At 42.1% G+C, this 21,939-nt stretch overlaps 2 protein-coding genes and 1 pseudogene across 11 annotated transcripts in view; 1 reads left to right on the top strand and 2 right to left on the bottom strand.

The window, feature by feature from the left end:
• The window catches only part of si:ch73-103b11.2 (myosin phosphatase Rho-interacting protein), a 47,174-nt gene extending 45,655 nt beyond the window's left edge, over positions 1 to 1,519 (top strand). For 7 of the 10 annotated variants that reach the window (XM_046376289.1, XM_046376285.1, XM_046376286.1 and 4 more), the window contains one exon: positions 30 to 1,519. In XM_046376289.1, the coding sequence (XP_046232245.1) occupies positions 30 to 101 (72 nt within the window). In that variant the 3' untranslated portion in view covers positions 102 to 1,519. The remainder of the gene's footprint in view (positions 1 to 29) is intronic. The other 3 variants (XM_046376284.1, XM_046376288.1, XM_046376291.1) reach the window with 1 other exon arrangement.
• Positions 1,520 to 1,911: 392 nt separating this feature from the next.
• Positions 1,912 to 5,809, bottom strand: LOC124052262 (annotated as a pseudogene).
• A 2,757-nt stretch (positions 5,810 to 8,566) lies between these two features.
• Positions 8,567 to 14,505, bottom strand: prr35 (proline rich 35). Its single transcript, XM_046378195.1, has 4 exons — positions 14,288 to 14,505; positions 13,609 to 13,655; positions 10,133 to 11,695; positions 8,567 to 9,931 (listed from the first exon to the last, which is right to left on the bottom strand). The coding sequence occupies exons 3-4, from the start codon at positions 11,533 to 11,535 to the stop codon at positions 9,112 to 9,114; spliced, it is 2,223 nt and encodes a 740-aa protein (XP_046234151.1). The 5' UTR covers positions 11,536 to 11,695; positions 13,609 to 13,655; positions 14,288 to 14,505; the 3' UTR covers positions 8,567 to 9,111.
• Positions 14,506 to 21,939: the final 7,434 nt, after the last annotated feature.

Raw genomic sequence — 21,939 nt, 5'->3', positions numbered from 1 at the left:
AAACACTTTCTTTTTCTTATCTTTAACAGAGCCTGAAAGAGGGACTAACTGTGCAGGAGCGTATGAAGCTTTTTGAAGCAAAAGATTCCAAAAAGATTTGAATATCTGAGAATCGAGAATCTGAAGTTTCTTTTCTCTTCATTGACCTTGGTTTGTGGCCAGCATCAGCTGAAGACTCAAAGAGGAATTTTAAAAAATCTATCAAGGTCAATTTTCACCCTGGACCTGCTGCTTCCATGCTTCTGATAAGTTGTCTAATATTTTGTTTGTTTTTTTTTATCATTATAATTAATGGAAAAAGTTTTATTGACTCAACCCTGTGTAAGGTTTCTTTAAAAAAAATAATAATACATTGATGTATAATCTGTCCATATTGGAGATGTGTCAAATAAGCTGTGAGAGGGATACATGACAGCATTTTTATTGATCCTCCAGAAAGCCAAAACAGACAGCAATACACAATATGAATAATATATATTTCGCAGTATGAATTCAGTATCTGCTGTATTTTATTATTGTTACAGTTTCTATATCTAATAATTTTAATGTGTTCAATGTTGCACCAGTTCTGTACATAACTACTGGATATATGTAAGAGTATGGTTTGCTATTGATTGTTTGGGCATCTGCTGTACTATAACTATGGTTTGATTGATAGTGGAAATCAATGTGATGCTTAACTTGCTTGTGTATGAGAGTTTTATAAAATGGAGTGTCTGTGTGCGAAGGGGGAAAAGAAGGGTGGGATTGCACTTATCACTTGACTACTTGAGGATTTTCTTTTTATTATTTGTCTCAAATAGGTGTAGTGACTTCAGTTCAATTTCTGCAGTGCAACCAAACATCCTGACTTTTGTCAAATTTAGTGAACGACCATGACTTGTTAGTGATACTGCAGTTTGTTTTCTTTTCTAAGTTTCTTAAAACCTGAATTTGTGTTTGCTCAGTTGTGACTTGCTGTGAGAAAATCATCTCAGAAGAACTTAAACTATTTAGGACTTTGCATGACTGTACAGTCTCATTTGAATTGACAGAATGATCATGTTGCCTCATTTTCCTACTTTATGCTTTAGTGTGGAACTCTTAACACTAATAAGCTTTGCTTTGCAAGTCCTACTGTTTAGTGTTGAGATTGAAACGTTTTACTGTAAGCGGCAGTCTTGAAGCACTTGGCCCAATCCCTGACCTCTCACCGACATCTAGTTGTGCCTCAACTGAGTGAAGAATATTAAACATCCATGAAACCTGTGCAGCTATGGATACACACTGTATAGTATTCAAACCACGCCTTGTGTGTGTGTGTATGTATGTATGTATGTGTATATATATGTGTGTGTATATATACATATATATATACATATATATATACACATACATACATACATGCGCCACATGGAAGACTTCTTTGTTCTGTTTTAAACTTGTACTTTGCTCACTAGCTCTATATGAAATATATATAAATATTTTTTATTTTCATTTGAATGTATAAGTCAAATAAATGAAGTCTTTGGAAAGCTTGGAGAAATAGTTATTATCTGACTAATTAAACATTAATGAATATAAATATGCGTTAATATTTATAATTGCTTTTATAATCATGATGAAACAGTATAGCTTTGGTGAATTGTGGTTAAGTTTTTCCGCCTACTGGAGTCTCCTTAATCTCAAAAAGTCACTTGAGCCAAGATAACTGTCAGATGAGCTTTATTATACAGTAATTCATCTCATCAGCCAGGTGGTATGAATAAACGAAGCCTAACAGAACACAATAAGATCTTCACTTGTTACCAGGAGAGTAATTACAAAGTCTTTTAAGGCACATCGTCCTCAATGTTCATATAGGCTGAAAATGTCTTTCCCAGTGTAATGATAAAAGATATTTAAAAAATTAAAATAAATGCCCAACACACAACAAAACAGTTAACAAATGTAATCATAATCATAACATCATAACATAACATTTGAAAGTGAAAAACTAGAACGCCATATGACTATTATGTAGGTTGTATCGCTATGGATTGTGACGGTGTCTTGTCAAGTGTTATAATAACATTATGAATGGTTATCCTCAAGCTGAAGTCCTGTCTGAATCTTAACTAGCTTGCATATGTTCTGCGCATTAACTCGCCATTGAATACATAAGAATGCGTTTGTGAATCTGTACATATTTTGGAACGGCAGTAAGGGATGTCTCCTTATACATATGACTATAGTACACATACTTTACATATTGTTTGATTTCAATTGCTTATTACTTAGGATTTTATTTTCATTAACAAGTTACAACCTCTCAATTAAAAAGTTTCTAAAGTTCTCAATGCAGTTGTGGAAAGATGGTATGGATGATGTTAGAATCTGGTTTAGCCAATTAGCCGTGCCAATTCATCTTCTCCTCCTCTCCCTCCTTCCCTCTCCCCCTCCTCATTGTCTTTTACAGCATCTATCAGTCTGATCCAGAAAGCGTCCTGCTCTCGTGGTTCCCCAGGCCACAGCAGGTACGTTTTCTTACGTACAATCTTTCTTAAGCGTGTGTAGGGAGACAGACAGTGTTCAGGTAGCTCTTCCAGGAACACCAGCAGCAGGACGTCACTGCCATCACATAAAAGCCTCAGACTGGCCAGCTGAAACTCCACAGTGCACCAGTCACTTCGCAGGAAGTGACGAGTCACCACACAGATGGTGTGGCGGGAGTTGTAAATGGCTGCCTCAATGTTCTCCAGAACAGCAGCGCCAGGGCGGAAGTCCCTGTGATGGAGGCACAGTCTGAGCCTCGGTGCACCAGCTGCTGGCCTCTCGAGATTAGGCACCAGCTGTTCCATCACCCAGGCCTCATCCTTGGAGCTGTAGGAGACGAAAGCATCATACTGGAATTTGTCCCCTGCTGCCCTCCTACGTCCACGTAATTTCGCCCTGAGGATGAGCAGCAGGTAGCGCAGAGCGGGACCTTGTGTGTGCCAGGCCAGGCAAACACAAACAAACAACATATCCAGCACCGAGCAGACGGTGAAGAGAGTGAAGGAAACCTGTTCGTAGGAGCAGGTGTTATCGTCAAACTGCCACAGGTAGGGAGCTCTCCTGTCATTGTCACATTGCAGGTTGTACAGGTAGGACACCTGGGTAAAACAGGGAAAATAACAGTTTTTTGACCTGCCAAAGAAAGCCATAGTGATGTACATTTAGTTGTAAATACCCACATTAACACCGTTTGCAGCTTCTTACCTGCGTATGAGTGTTGTGGATGGCCCAGGTCTTAAACCAGGCGTTATCACAGGTACAGGTAAGTGGGTTCTCTGTGATGTCTAAAATACGCAATCTGGAATTATACAATACAAGCACACACCAAGATTGAAGGTTTAGTTAAATTTAATTTTACATCAAATGTCTAGATGCCAGGACACATGAACCATACCTAAACTCCATATGCCAGTTAAAACCCCTTACTGTGTGTCTGTTTCTGACTGACTGTTGTTCTGCTTTCATCTACTTAAAACTGACTGTTCCCTCTGTCTGAAGGTGCATGTTCAGAATAACTCAGATGAAAGTTTTTCAAAATGTTTCTGTCAAAGTTGTTAGATGCTAAAGTAATTCCTCTACCTCGGCAGAGCATCCAGCATTGTTTTGTCCACAGTATGGATGTGGTTTGACTGGACGTAGAGATATTTCAGTGTATTATCTGGAGGCAGCAGGTTAGCAGGCAGAACATCGAGGTCTGTCCTGTAAAAAGTCAGCTTCTCCAACCTTTTCAGCGGGGACAACACTTGACTCAGGTTGGTCATTTTCATAACAACTCCAGCTATGTACAGTCGTGTCAGATTGACCAGAGGAACGAAGGCTTCAGGATCGAACTTAATCTTGATGCTGTGCCCAATGCCAAGTGAGTTAAGTCGATATGGACCTTTGAAGAAGTGTGGTCCAATGTTACCAATGCCTCGACCTCCAGGCCCCTGGTAGTTCATATCCAAATACTCCAGGTTTGACATGGAAGATAGACAGATTAAATTAATTAGAAAGATGTTTAGGTTAACAAATTAATCCAGACAGTGCATCCCTCTTCTCAATAACTGACTAAAAATGTTATACCTCCAGGGAAGTAAGGTTGATAAAAGGAGTTTCATAGGCTCTAAAATGAAGCCGGTTGTTGTACATAACCAATGTTCTTAAATTTATCAGACCAGACAGAATAGCTGGTGTTAGCCTCTTGATGCGGTTCCCACTTAAGTCCAGGTAACTAACAGACAGAGAGATGTGTTAGACAAATGGACAGTGAACAAAGTTCATTAAAGATGAATGTGCAAACTGAGAATAATCAATACTTGAGCCTTGCCAGGTCTTCAAAGGAGCCTTCTTCGATGAAATCAATGATGTTTAAACTCAGGTTGAGCTTTGTAAGCCTCCGCAGCTTACTGAAGGGCTTCTTAGTGATGTATTTTAGCAGGTTGAACTGCAGATAGAGCTGCTCAAGTCGTGTAAGGGAACTGAATACCCTTTGTCCCAGCTCAGTGATTTCATTTTTCGTGAGAGACAGACGTGTCAGATTCTTCAGAGGGATGAACCACATGGGGTCAATGTCCCGAACTTTGCTACTGTCGATGCTTAAAAAGGTGAGGTGGGTCAGGCCTTTGAATGTGTCCCGCTCAATGATGACCTTATTTTTATTCAGCTGCAGTGTTTCCAGTTTTTGATAACCTTGAAATGTAGTACGAGATATCTGCTTCACACCACAGTTGATAAGATAAAGTCTTCTCGTAGTCCCACTCCCCAGCGAAAACTGGTCAATGTTCCCCAGGTTTGCATCCTCAATGCTGACCACCCGTGGGGTGGCACAGTCCAGCAGGCTGGTGTTACTCTGAGGTAACCTGGAATTTTTCAAGTCGACCTGTATCAAATTAAATGCATATGCATATATTTTTTAAAATTGCATAAAAAAGAAAAGATTTTGCATAAATGAGGAGATCCTGCATCTCAACAGGTACACATACCTCTACTCTTTCAAGTTGATCCATTCCTTTCAGGAGTTCACAGATAGACAGTGGAGATTTCTCCACAAACAGGGAAAATGCCACCACGGAGAGATTCCTCTTTGTCTCTGCAGAGAGTCCCACCACCATTTCTGCTTTAACTCCCTGACAAAGCAGAGTCTTCAGCTTGGGGTTGGAGGCAAAAGCACTTGCCTGTAGCTCCAACTTGGAGTTGTTGGAGAGTCTGATGTACTCAAGGGCAGGAAAACAGCTCACATTAAGCTTCTGTATGTTGTTTGCAAAAAGACTGAGCTGCTGAAGTGTGGAGGATGCACCAGACTCTCCACAGGTGAAAGCCTTTAGTTTGTTCAGAGACAGATCCACTTCTTGAATCTCTGGGAGGAAATTGAAGATCTCTGGAGAGAGTGTTACAAGTATATTCTGGGCCAGAAGCAGGGTTTGCAGGCTGTTGAGCCCATCAAAGGCTTTGGAGTGGATGTGTGAGATGTTGTTGCAGGTGAGGTTGAGAAAATACAGAACATTCAAGCCTCTGAATTCTCCCCCTTTTAGAGAGACCAACTGGTTCTGACTCAGGTCCAGGTATTTGAGATGAAACACCTGACTAAATGACCCAGGTGGGATGACATTGATCTTGTTCTTAGATAGACTGATTTTTGTTGTGTTATCTGGGATCATTCGAATGACATCAGAGAGTTTAGCGATGTTCCGATTGAAGCACCACATGATATTTGTCGCAGGGAAATTCTGAGCGCAGCCATTAAAGCCGAAACCACAGCAGGCCGAGGCATTGAACAGAAGCAGAAAAAGGACAGTAGGCACCATCTTTACTTCTCTACTCCTTTTCCACAAACTGCACAGAAGTCAGAGAAAAATGAAAAATATGTGAAGATAAAACAGCCAGTGCATCATGAAAAGCTAAAAAACAAATCACACAAGTAGTCTGCACCAACATTTTCTTTAACTGTTAACTGACATACCATCACCTTTTAAGCTGATATGACAAAGTGGAGAGCAAACAGTTTCTCATAACCAGTAGCTCTGTTTTTGGATTCTCCCAACTCTTGGTGGGAATGTTTGGATCTTTAACTGTTGCACTAAAAAAGAGCAAAAGAGCTTTTTTTGTTGTTTGTTTTTTTGCTGAAAACAACTCCCCACAGCCTAAAATGATGCTGCGCGAGTGGTGAGAGTGAATGAGAACAGTAAATAAGATGAGAAAACTGATGATGGAGGTCTGTACAGTGGGCAGGAGCTGCAGATTCAGAAAGATAATTCTTTGTAGGTCCATCACTACTAGCGGAACCTTCCACTTTGTCACAGGGTTTTAACATTGTCAGCTGATGCAGTGGTATTATATTAAAATGTGTGATTAAAGCCACTTTAATGGTTTGATTAAAATGCATGACTAAGTTTGAAATGACATTCATTCTACATAAATACACCAAGATGGCCATAAGGAGCCATACTTGTCAGACAGTAGAGAAAATCTGAGCTTGTTCTGCATCCATCATTTTTGTCTACAAAGAAAACAAAGAAAAAAAAAATCTCTTACCTCTCTGACCTTCATAACCGTATTGAAATAATCACTTTTGATAGTACTGAATTAAGTAACTGAATTAACTTTAACAGAGCAAATTTTCTTCTTCTTTTTCTACTTTTTACATCATGTTCTTCTTTCTTACTTATAATACTGTCTTACCTCCTCTAACCTATCTCTGTAACATTAAATATTTAATCAGAATATGTAAATTAACTCTGTTCATAGGATCACTGAGAATGTTCCAACCCAAACAAAAGAAAAACATAGAAAATATATATAAAGCATTAGAACGTACCCTTATGCTTCTCTTGTGCTGCACTTCCCACTCTCACTGTCATCGGGTCTCTAAATGAGCATGTTTTTATAAATACGTCATAGCCTCACTGTGAGGAAGGAAGTCTGTAAGCTCAGTGTATTCAGACTGCAGATGAAATTCTGCAAAATGCAGCAACATTTCAGAAAACACAAAGGCAGGTTACGGAAGGTCGGCCAGCATCATCACGTCTATGTGGAATCTTGTCACGGACAAATCTTAGGCTTTATTAGATGAATGCACTGCCCTATGGGTGCCCTAATTTGAACCGGCTTCCTTCACAGTTTTTTGTGATTGCTTCAGCACAAAATTTCAATGCACACACACACAATCCACACAATGTACGCATTCTAAATAGAATATAGTACATAAACACAGCATCGTCTCTTAGTCTGGCTGGATCTGGCCATAGCACTTGCAATGACCTCAATTTTTGTTGAGGACGGGTACACTCGCCTGTTGCCTTGTTATAGATCTTACGCCTGATCGGTGAGCGTGTAGTGTTTTGCAGAAAGTGTGAGACAGAGGATGTGTTTATAGTTGCACAGATCTGGGCTGCTTTTTTTCTTCTGGAGTGTTAGTTTTCACTGGGTGATGTTGATGATCACAGTCTGCAAGACTCTGCTTTACAGTAAGTGAATGTTCTTACTGTGTTTTGTGAAATGCTGTGTTTGCAACCACGAGGCCAACATAGTTATTGTGATAATGATTTAAAGACATACTGATTGTGATGCGTTCTGTTAGTGCCACGTGATGAAGAAAATGTCATCACTCAATCATCATCTCAAAGTTTCTTTTCCTGTTTTTCTTTTCTTTATTTCTTTTCTTTATTTTTTAGCTTTGTGTATATATTGAATAAACCATGCTTTCCCCTCTGGCTCTAAATCATTTGTCCACATGAGGGAGCTATCTACTTGGATTTCAGTGATGCCATTAAAGAGACTCTCATGTCTAAAACCTCCATACTGGCATTTTGCAGAAATCCTTAAACCAGTCATACATTGTGCTGGCATTGGGTCTTTTTCCCCAGGTTATACTAAACTTTTTTCTTTCTGCACTCATTTTAAACATATTTTTGCATCTTTCTAAAGTTTTTTTTTTAAGTCAAAGCTCAGTTTTTCAAAGCTCTGTAATTAAAATTACAAAAGTGATTTTTGTGATAGCTCAGTATATAAGAAATAATTCAAAACCATTTAGCCCATATCAAATCTAAAGTGAAAATAAGTTGAAGATCAGACAGGCATTTTGACCTCTTCAAGCTGAACATTCACTGAGGCCTCTTCTGGTTATGGCAGCTGACCTTTGCTATTGTGTTTTGAGTGTGAGGGTGGTGAAGGGGCCAGAAGACACGGGGAGGCCCAGCGCTAGGAGCGCATCCTGGGGGTGACAGGTAGTCCTCCGTTTAGTCTATAAGGAGCTTGGCCCTGACCTTTGTAGGGGGGCTCCTGGATCCACGAGCAGGGGCACAGGTGACCCTGCTGATGGCAGTTTAGCTTAAGGAGCTACTTCACCTTTAGCACAGCCACCCAACTATGTCAGGGCAGATAGGAGAGAGGCAGGTGGTGCTGCCGCTATGAATATGTTTGTATCTTATTTAGACATTGAATGATAGTGATGATGGCATTTAGCCTCATGGTCTTTCCACCCGGACTCAAAAGCAAACTGATAAATTAAGTGAATTTTCATAATTTGATCCAAATCTGTTATTATTTTATGCTTTTTTTTCATTTTTGTTCCCATTATCCCTTTTATTACTTTACTTAAGAAGAATGAGCCTCTTTGTTTTTTACTTAGTTTATTCAAAGAAATACAGTGTCTATAATACAGTTTATCGACAACAAGTGAAATGATGCAGTCCAACATGACATCATCCATATAAAACCATTTACCCTTTAAAACATTTTACTTACATTTATTGTTATTACAGTATTCACAAATCCATTCAAAGGATTGTCTCACAACATGATTTTAATGGAATTAAATGTTCAAATTATCACAATTAAGTGCTGATGTTACATTTGAAAATTGTATCTCACAGAATCTTATTGTAACAATCAATGTCCGTAGTGCATTTGTAAACTTTCCTTTCAAATATTTTCATTCATTCTCTGAATGTCTCATAAGGTGCAAAATATTTGAGGTTTTTGTGAAGTTAAACTGAGAGTAAGACTAACAGTCCTCCTCCAGCCAGTGAAAATCAAAGACATGCCAGTAATAATGAAGACAACTGCGTTTGAACAACTGTCTGGAATCAGAAATGTTGCAGTCAGAAGAACACAAGTTTAATTATCAGTAGCTGTCAAAGGGCTCAGAGGGCATTGGGCTTCTAGTCGCTGTATGGATGGGGGCCTCTTTTGGGTTTTGGCAGACGAGGGGATCTCGGTGAACACCACTGATCGGCCGTCGGGGCACAGCAGCACGCTGGAGTCTGCCTCACACTTGGTGGTTCTGCTTGGCCATAAGGCCTCAGCAGAACTGGGCCTCATGCCAAGACCACCGGGAGAGAGAACCTCTGTGTTTAAAACCGCCGCCTGACTCATCTTGATCAGCATGTCCAATGATTGCTTACGACTCTCCAATGAAGCCTTCATCGCTGTCCTCTCACTGTCATTCTCTTCCTCCTCCTTTTTATCCTCCAGCTCGTCGTCCTCGTCCTCTGTCTCCGTCGTGTTGCCCTTAAGGCTGCCATCATCTGTCATGACGTGGTCACCAACTGAATCTGACGTGCCTCTCTTGACTGACAGGTCGAGAGGCCCGTCACTCTGGCGAGCAGTCCGCTCCAGCGCCTGGTGGATGTGGGAGAGCTCGCTGCGGATTTTGCTCAGGTGTTCCCAGAGGTGGTGCTGGGCGGGAAGGTCCTCCTTCTCCAGGTGGGAGATTTTGCGCTCAGCCTCCTGGTACTCCTGCAAGGCTTTGGACAGGTCAGTGAGGAGAGCAGCCACTGACTCTGAAGCTCCCTCCCCTGTTGTCTTGGTTGCAGTTGATTCCTGGTTAGTGGATCTCCCACAGGTAGAAAGAGAAGATGTTTCACTGTTTGGACTGGTGAGAGGATCGTTGTACCACAGTTCACTGGGCTGGGTCTGAAGCTGAGCATCCTGTAAACTGAGGATGGGAGAAGTTTAGGGCTTTTCAGTTTGTAGATATATGACATTTGAGGCTATAGTATAACAAAATGTATATTGTAATATTCCCTGTACATAATTACATGATGGAAAAAGTGGTAATTGTACTGCTACAGCTACCTTTTTTACTAGTCGCATAATAAGTCTTACAAAATAAGGACATTTTTATGTAAATCTTTACCTGCCATGGAAGAGAAGTTTGTCTGCTGTCATATTAAGAGTTGATGCATTCTGAATATTCTTCAGAAGATCCAAAGTGAAACCCATGGCTGACTTCTTCTCCATAGGTGCCTCATGGTTCCCCAGTGGGGCAGCTGTTCTCTTGAGACCCCATGTTGCTTTACTTTCCTTGGCTGCAATGTGAAGTTTATCCCCCAGCCTATAGCCCTGGTCAGGAGAGTCTTTCTGAGGTGACACCCAGCCAGCAGGGGAGACTGCAGCTGCCCCTGGCCGCAAAGCAGGCACTTTCCATAGATTAACTTTTGGCTGGAAACCAGACAGGGGATTTGCTTCTAGACTGTTTGGAGATGTCTTGAGCACTTTGCTGGCATCACTCTGACTGGAGGCTGGTCCGAATGTGTGTTCACATAGGAAGGGGTAGTAGAGGCGAGGGGGAATAAGAGCTCTGTCTGTGTGGGTGCTGGAGGCTGGGTGCATTAGCTGAGCAGCTGATGCCAGGAAGGGAAGCTGTGCGAGCTGCGCATGGGTCTGTGCGGTGACGCCTGTGGTGGCAGTGGGAATGGCTGAGTTCATATAAGAGAAGAGGCTGGGGCTGATAGGGTAGCCTACCCCAAGCATTGACAGGTTGAGTCCAGTGGGATCCTGGTAATCCACCAGGTTTGGTGGAGGAGGGTAACAGGGGATTGAACTACTCACTCTGGGCTGCGCACCTTCAGCTTTGGCCTTAGTGTGGCTGGACGCGAAGAGCCGCCACTGCTCCGACAGCAGGCCAGGAGCTGTTAGACATGTCTTGGATAGCTTATAATGTTTTAGTTGAGCCTCTACCTCTACTGAGCGTGCTCGTAAAAGCTGATCTTCCAGGGAGAGCACATCAGCCATCAGAAGATCTGACTCTGGCTGTTTGGTTTTCTTGGTAGCGCACTCTGCAGAGTCTCCGCTGCTGTTACTGGAGCTCTCCTTCGTCAGCCCAGAGACTTCTACTTCCTCTCCTCGTCCTGCCTCCTCTTCATCTTCTGGCCCCTGGATTTCCCTGTCTTCACCTTCCTCCTCAATGGTCCTCCGTTGCCTTTGCCTCTCCTCAGTCCCTGTTACTTGGTCTCGCCCATCTTTCCCAGTAGCTTGAAGACCGTGTGCCTGCTGAAATGGTCGTAGCTGCTCTGGGTGCAGGATGTTGCCCTTTTTATATGGCCAGTCTGACTCAATGAGGAGAGAAAGGGAGTTCTTGCACAGGCTGTACTTCATATGGTTGTACAGGTGGGACTTCTCCATGCAGGTGAAGGGGCACTGAAAACATTTGTAGTTGTACGGTTTGCCCCATGGCCGGGGAATATAGTGAGGCTTCTTCGGTTTGCGCTCCTTGTGTTTGCTGGCAGATGTCACTTTACAAGCATCGTCCTTGGACATGATTGAGTCTTGATATTTATAAAGTTTATGCGATCGTATCAAATGGATGTTAATTCAAGATAGATTTTTAGATTTTCTGTCTTTTGTGCCAGGGTACATTTCACTGGGTGTGAGATTTTCCTCAGTTTGGAAGATAGATGAAAAAGAGCATTTCTTGAGCCTGTGAACACACAAGACATTTTTCTATGACTGAAGGTGATATTTTTGAAAACGGCAACACAACAGATTAGGTATTTTTATAATGTGTCTATATTATCTAATTTGATTTCTTTATTTGTTCTGAAAAAAGGAAACAGCTTGCTGAACTGCAGCTCTGTAAGAAATGTAAATATCTGGGAAAAGTTATATGTGCACTGAAGGGTGGTATATATCATTATGCACATGTGTGTATTACGAGAGCACATTTGTTGTCTGCTTAAACTGAGGGTTGCCACTAACCTAACTGCAGGGAGGCCCACACTGCTCTGTTCTCACTGTACCTGCCACTACTCATTAGTTCCACTGCAGTACCAGGCGTTAACAGGGTCCATGCTGGGGGGCAAACAGCGCCGTCATAGGGGACTCTGCACCTGTGCAGGGGGCCCTCACAACATTCACAGGACTAGTTTAGGGCTGGAACCTCGGAGGCCGGCTATGGGCACAACGCGGTCAGGCTGCAGAGGGGTTGCAGAGAGGAGTTGGGGGTTTGAGGCCTGGTTCCTAATGAGAGCTTGGCGTCATGCCTATAGGGCGTCATTAGTGCCAGGTCTGGGATCTGGGTCAGGACATGGTGCATAAGTTCAACTGCTCTCCTGTACTCTGTCTCGCCTTACTACTTTTGCATTTCGATACTTCATTACTTGATTAAAGTAACAATAGCATGGATCATGGGGTGTTATCATTGTTGTAAGGCATTAAGGCGGAAGACGTATTGTACACAAAAGCCATTTAAACAAACCTTTAATTATTGTGATGAATGATAAATTATTGTGTATCTGGAGAAAAGATTAAAAAAAAAAAATCTTATTTTTATGAAATGTATTGAAAACAGCTTGTGCACCAACAGTTCAGAGTTTAAAAGTGATCTACTTACTCAAGTAAACTGTTCACTGTTTCTCTTTTTATCTTTTTTTATCTCTCTTCATCATACCATGGCATCAGTTTAATTAATTTCCCTCTCTTCTCTAATCTCCTGAAATGAATTTAAATTCCAAAATAAATCCTTTTTTCATCTGTTAAATTGCAGAAACTTTGTGATCTTTTTATTCTTTAAGCCAGGCCGTCGGGTGAAGCCTGCGGTGGAAGACGATGTGAGGAGGAATCATTTAAAACACTCTGCTTTGAGGCTTTTATTTTGTCTTTTTCCCCAGGTCATTCAAAGATGAAAGTCTGTGAGATGTTCAGGGTCCAAGCTGAAGTAACAATAAACTTCATCAACCAATCTTTTTTTCTGCCTTACACAGACTACTCATGGCAAAGTTTTGAGATAAAGGCCAGTGAAGCAAACACAGGTGATGGATGGCCCTTTATATTGAGAGACAGCAGACAACCTCATCTATAAGACCCACAGCGCAATGATGGGCGATGATGAAAGACACAGTGAGTCTAACACAGGATGGCAGGCTGTTCTCTCAATTGGATCCCCAGAATTGGCTCGTTTAGTGGCTGACCATTTGATTGGCCCACTTGTCTGCCCTGAGGCTCTGACCTGAGCTTTGAGCTCATAATGGAGCCTAACAGCTGCTGCTACAATCCAATCAATAAAAATCATTTTTACAGTAGATTCTTTTTTTCCCTCTTCTGGCCACCGCTATCCACTCGGCTCTCCACTGACTGTGCACTTTGGCCCCCCCGCTGCCCTATATCCAAACCCTGCGGTCTTGTTTTAAGCTTTTAGGGCTGCAAACAAGCCTAACCGCTTGAACATCTATTGTTGCAATTCAAGAGGCTCACCACACTAAAAGCTTTGACAAGCTACATGCAACTGCAACCAGACCACTGACAGCCAACGGGACGAGCTGTTTGTACAGTAAGCAAATGCACACAAGCACTGTAACTGTTTTTTAAATTCATACTTTAAGGTAAACATTTTACCTTAGGTGGTTGTCAGGATGATGAGCTGGTTGCCTGGAATAAAAATCCTGGAAAAAAAGAGATCACAAATGTTTTGTCCTTAGTCATCTTAATTTCTCTTTCATGTTTCATTTTTAAATAGAACATGTCAGAAACAAAAATCCTTCTATAGCTCAATTTAATACCGCAACCAAACATCTTTAAAACAAAGCACATTTTCTACAAAAAAAAAAATAACAAATTTATTGTACGTGTGAATAGAAAAATTAACCACTGACATTTAAATTTGGGAGCCAAACACTAGACTATACTGCAGCTGATAAAGCGTTGCTCATATGTGCATAATGATATATATTAGATTCATATATCCTTAGTTTCAGGAAATATATCAAAATCACCTTTTAAATTAAATTGCTTGTGTAAAATTTCCAGCAATGTGGTGCATTCATTTTAACTTCAAAACTGTAAGCATCTAAATAAAGAAAACAATATTGTATAACATTTTAGGACGACATTGTGTCTAAGAAATTGTCAACCCTTCAACAGCATCAAAACTACATTTTCAAAAGACGTGCAGTTTAAAAATGAGACAAAACAAGAAAAGCTTTTTCCTCAAAGCATTGCAAAAGCACCGTGTAGCTACCACAGGCCTTTATTTTGACTTTCGTTCTCAGACATCACTTCATCCTGATTAACTAACCTGCTTGCATGCCACGAGGTGCTTGAAAGAAGAGAAGAAACGTATTCATCCGCACCTGGAGAGCGTCCCGGTGAGGCTGGCTGTCACTCCTCCGCAGCGGCACTGAGAGGGCAGCGCGTCCCGCTCAAACAGGAGCGCAGGAGCGGGAGTGCACATATATATTGACTGGGAGCGTTGCCCGCAGGCGCTACAATACAGCAGCTCCCTCCTCCCCTCCGTCCCCCCTCCCTCCCCCCTCTGGATTGTCAAACGTGGTCTCTACCTTGCAGCCAGGATGCAATATAACAACTTACACAATGCTGGCAAAGGTTTACGACGGTGATGGCTTCTCCTCACAAGGGAAGGCAGGGATGACATTTGTCTGTTCGTTTCCATGTTTTGGGGTGATTTCCAAGGTTGGCTGTGTGTTTATTGTTTTTAAGTAAAAAGTTTTCCCCTTTAGAGTGTGTGTTTAATTAGCTACGCTGTTTGTCTGATTGTTATCAACATCCAGGTGAGGAATAGAAGTAAATTACTGGTGTTCAGCCCCTTTTATTCGGCTACACGAACACAGTGTTGTATTTATTTTTTTATTTTTATTGCGAAGTCTAGTATTCGTTTTTAATAAAAAACAAAAAACAAAAAAACCCTCAAAAACTCATACAGGAAACATCAGAGACAAAAAAGAGCCTCCAAAAATCACTTCATGTACCTACAGCTGACCAATCAAAATTAAAAAACAAAGCAAAACGGTTTGTCAATAATAATTTCTTGTTATCGATCAACTTTCATTAAAAGAAAATACATCATAAAGAGAAACATAATAATACGAGAGAATGATTAAGTTTGCCTTGAATGTACATATAATTTACATTTGCAGCATTTTTGTTTTATTTTATCTATCTATCTGTCTATCTATAGGGAAATCAAAAGCTCAGGTAAAGACTGAACTATTGGAACTAATACAGCGTTAACCACCTGAATACAGACTTCTATATTCTCTCACTCTATCCATCTTTGTAATCTGCATCGCATGTGTGTGTTTGAAAGATGAAAGTGCGGGCGTGTGTGTCTGCATGCCTCTAATGCAGGAGGTGTTTGAAGTGTGTTTTGGTTGTAGCATCACCAGCAACATGCAGGTTTCCTGGTGCTGACGAGTGTGAGCGGACTGGCATTCAGAGCAGGATCCATGCAAGGCACTGGATGGGTTACTGACATGAGCTGAGAGATCACATCCACACGCAGGGACTGACGTGTGTGTTCTGACTGTGCAGACGTGCTCGTCCTCCCCCACTTTTACCTGCCCTTCTTATTCATCCCTTTGTCTCTCACTCCTTTTTCTTTTCTCTTACGCTTCTTCTGAATCTAACCCCCAACTTTCTCTATCTCCAATTTCTCCTTCTCCCTCCTCCCGCTATCCCTGGCCCTCTTCGCCCGTGGCGAGCTTTGGGTCAACTCCAGGTTCTTCATTTCCCTCTTCTGGTTGGGTGGGAAGCGCACATGCGAGCCCCTTTGAGAAATGTCAGTGTCCGTGTGCTGGGAAAGTCGGGGGCCCTTCACGAGCCATCAGAGCCGCTGTCACATGGAGGCGGCCAAATGGAGACTGACAGGCCACTCCATAGAGCCTAACCATCTGTACCAAATGTGACAGCAGGGGAAAGAGGATGTCTGGTAAATCAGGAGGAACGACAGGAGCGCACTGTGACATGGAGGAAGCAGAGTAGGAAGAGAAGCAAGAGAAAGATCCTCTGCTTCTTAAAGCACAGGCACATGGGAGATGATGTCACTTATTTTTCCAAGAGAGTGAAAGAGTGCTTCTGTCCAACTACAGAGACACTTGGGAGACAGTGTCAGTTTCTCCCGCTCAGTGTTAGTGTCCTAAGTGAGGACCGACTCCTTCAGTGCCTCCACTTCCATCAGCTTCTTTGTTGTCAGTTTGGGGAGTGGTTGTTCAGGTTCAAGATGCCAAATGTTACAGCCAGTCTAACATGCTTTACTGGACACTGACACCACATTTCTTGCAATGATTCCTTCAAACTCTTAAGAATTAATTTTAAATTCTGATAAAGATCTCGTAGTTTTTGTAGGTAATAAATATTTCATGTGGATTTAATGGGAAATTAATGAGATAAAATGTTTATGTAAAAAAGAACCTCAAGAACTGATTTTCTGATTGTGTTTTGGTTTTAAACATTTCAGAGATTGATAAACTGTGCATGACATGCTTAAGTTTTTTGTTTTATAATATATGCAACATAGCTATGCATATTAGAATTAACAGTTAAATGAGAACAAATCAGTAAGTCATACTAGTGGTTACAGATTGAACTGTAATCTTTTTGATTAGTTATTTATAAAGTTTTTTTTCTAATTTTGTTTTAGCCTGTGTTTAGCCTATATATATATATATATATATTATGTGATGTGTGATTAATGTTGTCAGTGAGTAGATGTGATTTGGCCTGTTCCCTTGATTTTTCCTATTTATTTGGACATCATTCCTCACTAAACAGATAGTAAGCACACTCTATCCCAAAATGTAAAAGTATAAAAGTATACTCCAAGTCCAATGCAAACCGCAGTGATTACCCTCAGCGGAGGCAGCAGGCGTATGAGGAAGCTGAGACTTGCAGCATGAGCACAGAACTCTCCTGGCGAGTTAAGAGAGTTGAGGGTCCTTATGGAGCGGCATCTGGGGAGGCTGACAGGAGCACTCTATTACCACTCAGAGAAAGGAACCTGAGGGCTGCAACAACACCGCTACCAGGGAGATCCAGCTGTGCAGATGCCTCCAAACACACACACACACGCATCCAAACCCATGCAAATTAAGAAAAAAACTGCGCACGCACACATACACCCACCAATGAGAACCAAATGAGAACATAGAATATATGGACTAATATAAAGATATACACATACGAGGAGCGGTGACCTCTAATCCAGGCTGAATCTCCAGCTCTTTCCACTGCTTGAGTTTTAGGCCTGAGGTGGAATAGCTAACAGCTCCTCTCTTAGCCTGCGCTGCTGGGCACATTAACTAAACTCATATCGCTCTCAGCCACTATCAATTATTCAGCACCACCTTCCCCTCTTCCCCTTCGTTTTCGTTAACTCTAACAGCCATTCCCAGCTTTACTAACAAACGGTGACGAAACAACGTTGAACCCATGGTGACTTCCTTTGGTCTTCTTCAGCACTTATATGTTTAATGACCTTAAATTATCATTATAATTTTGATAATATTCTTTAACATGCTAATAGCTGTCTTACATCATTGTTGCAATAATGCAGCTGCTCCATGTATAATTGAGCTAATTTTTCACACTGTTGGAGCATAAATTTGTGGGGTTTTTTTGCTTTTCCTTTGAGGCTCTTCGGCAGTCCTACAACACGTGGAGCTCAAGGACACTTCAGCACAGGGTTCCTATGCATTTTCTATTTCAAAATTCCATAGTTTCTCAGACTCAGATTTCCTTTTCTGAAAAATTTGCAAGCCATACTTGACAACTAAGCACAATAGTTGGATGCTTATTCTGTTATAAATGGTTTTAAAATTTTGCTTTGTTGCCTTTGCTTGTGGCCTACAATTGCTACATTCCCTTGAGATCTTCAGTTTGTCAAACTGCTTAGCCTCTCTGCAACATGGTCTTGATTATTGTTCAAGTCCTGCTTGTCTGTGGTATGGAAAATATCTGCAGTATGTGAACCAGTGTTTTAATATGATTGGACTGATGTTTCAGTTTTCTCCTCCTTGGTTTGTCAAATCTGCAGACAAAATTATTTAGAGGAATAACTTTGGGTGAGGAGTTTATTTGGTTTCTTGCTGAATTGAATGAGAGGACTGATGCCACTTTCATATTTCTCTATTAAACATAAAAGTGATCTGTAAATTGACAAAACCAGAAGTGTAAGAATGACAAATTGTGGCTTTACCAGGGGTTAGCTTCAGGCCAAGAACTCATGTGATACTTGCTGATACTTTTGAGGTGCTGATAGGCAGATTATGTTACCCCTGGAAAGAGTCAAGCTAGCTGTTTCCCCCTGATTCCAGTCATTGTGCTAAGCTATGCTAACAGGCTGCTGATTGTGCCTTCTTACTTAATGGACAGACATAAAAATTGTATTGATCTTAAACTTGGAAGCAAATATGCACCTGTCCCAAAACTGTTACTTTCAAAGGTCATTGATCTCTTTTAGGCCATCAGATCCACTTCGCACATCCAAAAGTCCCGGCAAAATAGACAAGTGTCCTTTTCGGAGGTGAACTGCCCCCACTTTACATCAGGGAACAGTGCTGGAAGCAAAAAATGAGACATTTTCAGCTTCACACTTAAATGAACACACACAATTATACAGACGAGGGCTAGACGAACACTGGCTATTTTCCAAGGTGAAAACACAGCCTTCAGTGTGAGCTGGTCTGATATCTGAAAAGGGCAGATGTGAAAGTTCAGCCATGACTGGACATATGACTCGGTGGATTTTTCTCTGCAGAGGTCCGTGCCCTTCTCTGAGTCTCAACATCAGATAAGGATGCAACTTTGTGGCAGAATCATTAGGTGAGAGGGGCTTGTTACTATCAGTCTGTCAGAGGCATTCATCTGGAATGAGATGCAGCTGCAGTCCACTGACTGTTTATCATTCATATATGTGTGAGTGTGAGGAGAGGTGGAGTTCACACTGACGCTTGTGCTGTGGGTCACTGACAGGAAGCAGCTGGTGCCTCGGTCACCCGCTTCTATACTCATCGTCTCAGTCTCCGCCCTCCTTTTTCCACCAGCTGCCCTCAAACGCACCCGCAGGAGGCGGGGTCTCTCTCGCTAAGGCACCTGTGGGTGTCACCTGATGGGGGAAAAGCAAGTGGAAATGAAAGGAAGCAGCCGAGTCTGTCAGAGCGCATCAGGACTGCTGTCCATCATGACGCTGACCTTCAGGGTGTGTGCAGGGGTGTGCATGTGTAAGTCTATCAACAACTGACCCAGTGTGTGTGTGTGTGTATGTGTGTGTGTTTGTAAGTATGTGTATATTGGGCCACTGACCCACAGGGAGCGTATGTGAGTGTGTGCATATGTTTGTTCATCAATGCAGGGTGTGTGAGATCATGTGTGTACATTAGTGCCTTGATCCCAGTGAGCGAGTGTGTCCGTAAACACATAGACCTTGAGGGTGTGTGTGTAACTGTCTATCTCAGTGCAGTGATCTGTATAAGATAGCTGCAGTAGCTGGTAGGTCATTGACAAGTCTCCCTCTGCTCCCAAAACTACAGCTCCTGACCTCGCTTTGAGTTCGGAATTCCCAGCGAGGAGAGTATCTGTTACCCGACAAACATGTCTAAAGTCACTAACGCACAGCAAATGTCCATCTGTGTTGGGACCACAGCACCAGCATTTCTTCTTGTGGGGACCGGCATTTTTATTCCCTCAGCAACAGGGCTCAGTGCAGCTCCTCACTCTGGGGACCAGGGACAAGAGGATGGTGTCAGCCAGTTTCCCAGCTGCAGCCAGGGCCCCCCCCCCCCCCCCCCCACATACGCCCCAAAGCCAGTGCCCCCCCCCCCCCCCCCTTTTTTTTTTTTTACCATCACTGGGTTGGAGTGAGAAAGCATGTGGGGGTGCGGGCAGCAGCAGGGAGAGAGAGAGAGAGAGACGGAGAGAGAGGCTGCACTAGGCTGCTAACTCCTCGAGGACGGCTGTTTGGCTCTGGCTGTCCAAGCGGGAGGAATTGAGGGAGACAGGGACCAAAGCCCGTCAGCTCCATCCCTTAGGGTGCCTCGGCCTCCCCACTACAAGTCCATGTTTTAGCAAACCATATGTTCACCCCCTCCACCGCACCCCCACCCCCCACCCCACCCACCCAGTTAGCAAATAAACAAGTCAGGAAGCCATAGCTGGAGGGAAGTCTTGTTTCCCTCTCACTGGCTGTCGTTCTTGCGTATTCTCTCTGCTGCTGCAGAATCTCTCCTCTCACATCCAACACTTTGACACTGTGATACACAGCATACGGGTGATGGAGAATGTGTGATATCTTGTTGTATCTTTTTAAAGTGCCTTACATTTTGAGTCCTTCCTTTTCTTTGAATTTTTACGTTTTTGACTAAGAATGAAAGACCTTTATTAGGCTTGATTTCTGGAAAATAATTCCAATGACAATCTTAAGTCCAGACAGCCTAGGTGTTGTGTCCAGTTCTGAACCACATGATGTATATCAAATGTCAAATGGCTAGCAAGGCGAAAAGTTGCAGTGAGGAGGTCAGCGAAATGGACTGCAGTGTAGCGACTCTGTCATTCATTCATGAGCCCAGAGTTTATGTCCCATCACACACCTGCATTTAAAAATCGCCTTTGTGTTAATGGCAACCCTGAACTTCCCCTAACCATAAGCAAGTGTTTCAGTTGCTTATCTTTAACAATACCACAATTGTAATTTATTTGCCATAACTATGATCTTTTCCTAATCTTAATCATGGCATAGTAGCATGCAATGTGAAAAAACATTGTCATGAATGTAATCTGGGAGTTTTGCCAAATTGTCCAAATCTGAGGTGCTTTTCTGACAAGACAGTTACTTTTTAGTCACCATTCAAAGGACTCTCTTAGCCAAGTATTGATTCATTATATATGTTATGTGAACGATCTAAATATCAGTACAGAAACCCAAGTGTCAGGTATGTGGTATCAGCACTAGTACGTACACTAAACAAGAAAAGAGTCTACAGCCACGCTAGCTGCTATGTACTTGAGCATGCTGATATTCTTACAGTGACATATTAAAATTTAGCAGGAAGTTTACAATTATCAACATCATAGTTTAGTATGTTAGCATGCTAACATTTGCTATTTAGCACTAACCACCAAATACAGCCCATGTAAAACCAAAGTACTACACGAGCATGGCCTGGTGACGGCGCTAGAGGAGAATTAGGACAGATCATCTGGACATCATGAATATACCAAATTTCATAGCACTCCATCCAGTGCTATCCAGATGCCCCATGTTCTTGATGATCTGATGTTTTGGAGGATAAATTGTGCTGATTAAATAAAGGAACTGTTATCCAGTTACATTAAACTCCAGTGACTCAATCTGTATTTATAATTTAATATAATTTTAAATCAAACCGACCAAGTTCTCTGCTTCTGTTTTCCAGGGGGTGAATGAGAGACAGTCCCAAACAGATGGGCAGCTTGTGTACAAGGTCCGTGAAGCTGGGCAGTCCTCCCTTTGGGCAGCGAAATTGTCCAGAGATGGACAGCTGTGCCCTGGGCAGGGCATACAGGAAGTGAAATCGCGCACAGTATTTATGGCTCCCTCAGGGTCTAGCGACTCACTGACCTGGCCATCCAGCAGCAGACAGGCAGACAGTTGGCTGTCCAAAGTTTTTTACAAGGTCAGCCACCATCCGTCACACTTTTAGGTTACAGGATGAGATAGGACTACAAGCACTGTGTTGTTTAACAAAACTGCACTTCTTATATCTCATTTCCTGTGCTGAAGATACAGCAGTGGAACTCGAGTTTTCTGTGACGTGTTTTTCAGTTTATTTCACTATATATGTCACATCTATGACTGTGAATAGTTTGAGTTAACATTTATGTGTGTGAACATCATTTCACTGGAGATTTTGCAGCTGAGTTAAAGGAAGGAAACTAAGAGAAAGCAAGACGGTGCAG

This window comes from Scatophagus argus, chromosome 21, assembly GCF_020382885.2.
Source record: "Scatophagus argus isolate fScaArg1 chromosome 21, fScaArg1.pri, whole genome shotgun sequence".
Taxonomy (NCBI): Eukaryota; Metazoa; Chordata; class Actinopteri; family Scatophagidae; genus Scatophagus; species Scatophagus argus.
This window is presented reverse-complemented; position numbering and strand designations above follow the sequence as displayed.

Coding starts and splice junctions, on each gene's coding strand:
- prr35 (XM_046378195.1), bottom strand. CDS start 11,535: ATGTCCAAGGACGATGCTTGTAAAGTGACATCTGCCAGCAAACACAAG. Junction 9,932..10,132: donor AAACTTCTCTTCCATGGCAG/GTAAAGATTTAC, acceptor TCCCATCCTCAG/TTTACAGGATGCTCAGCTTC.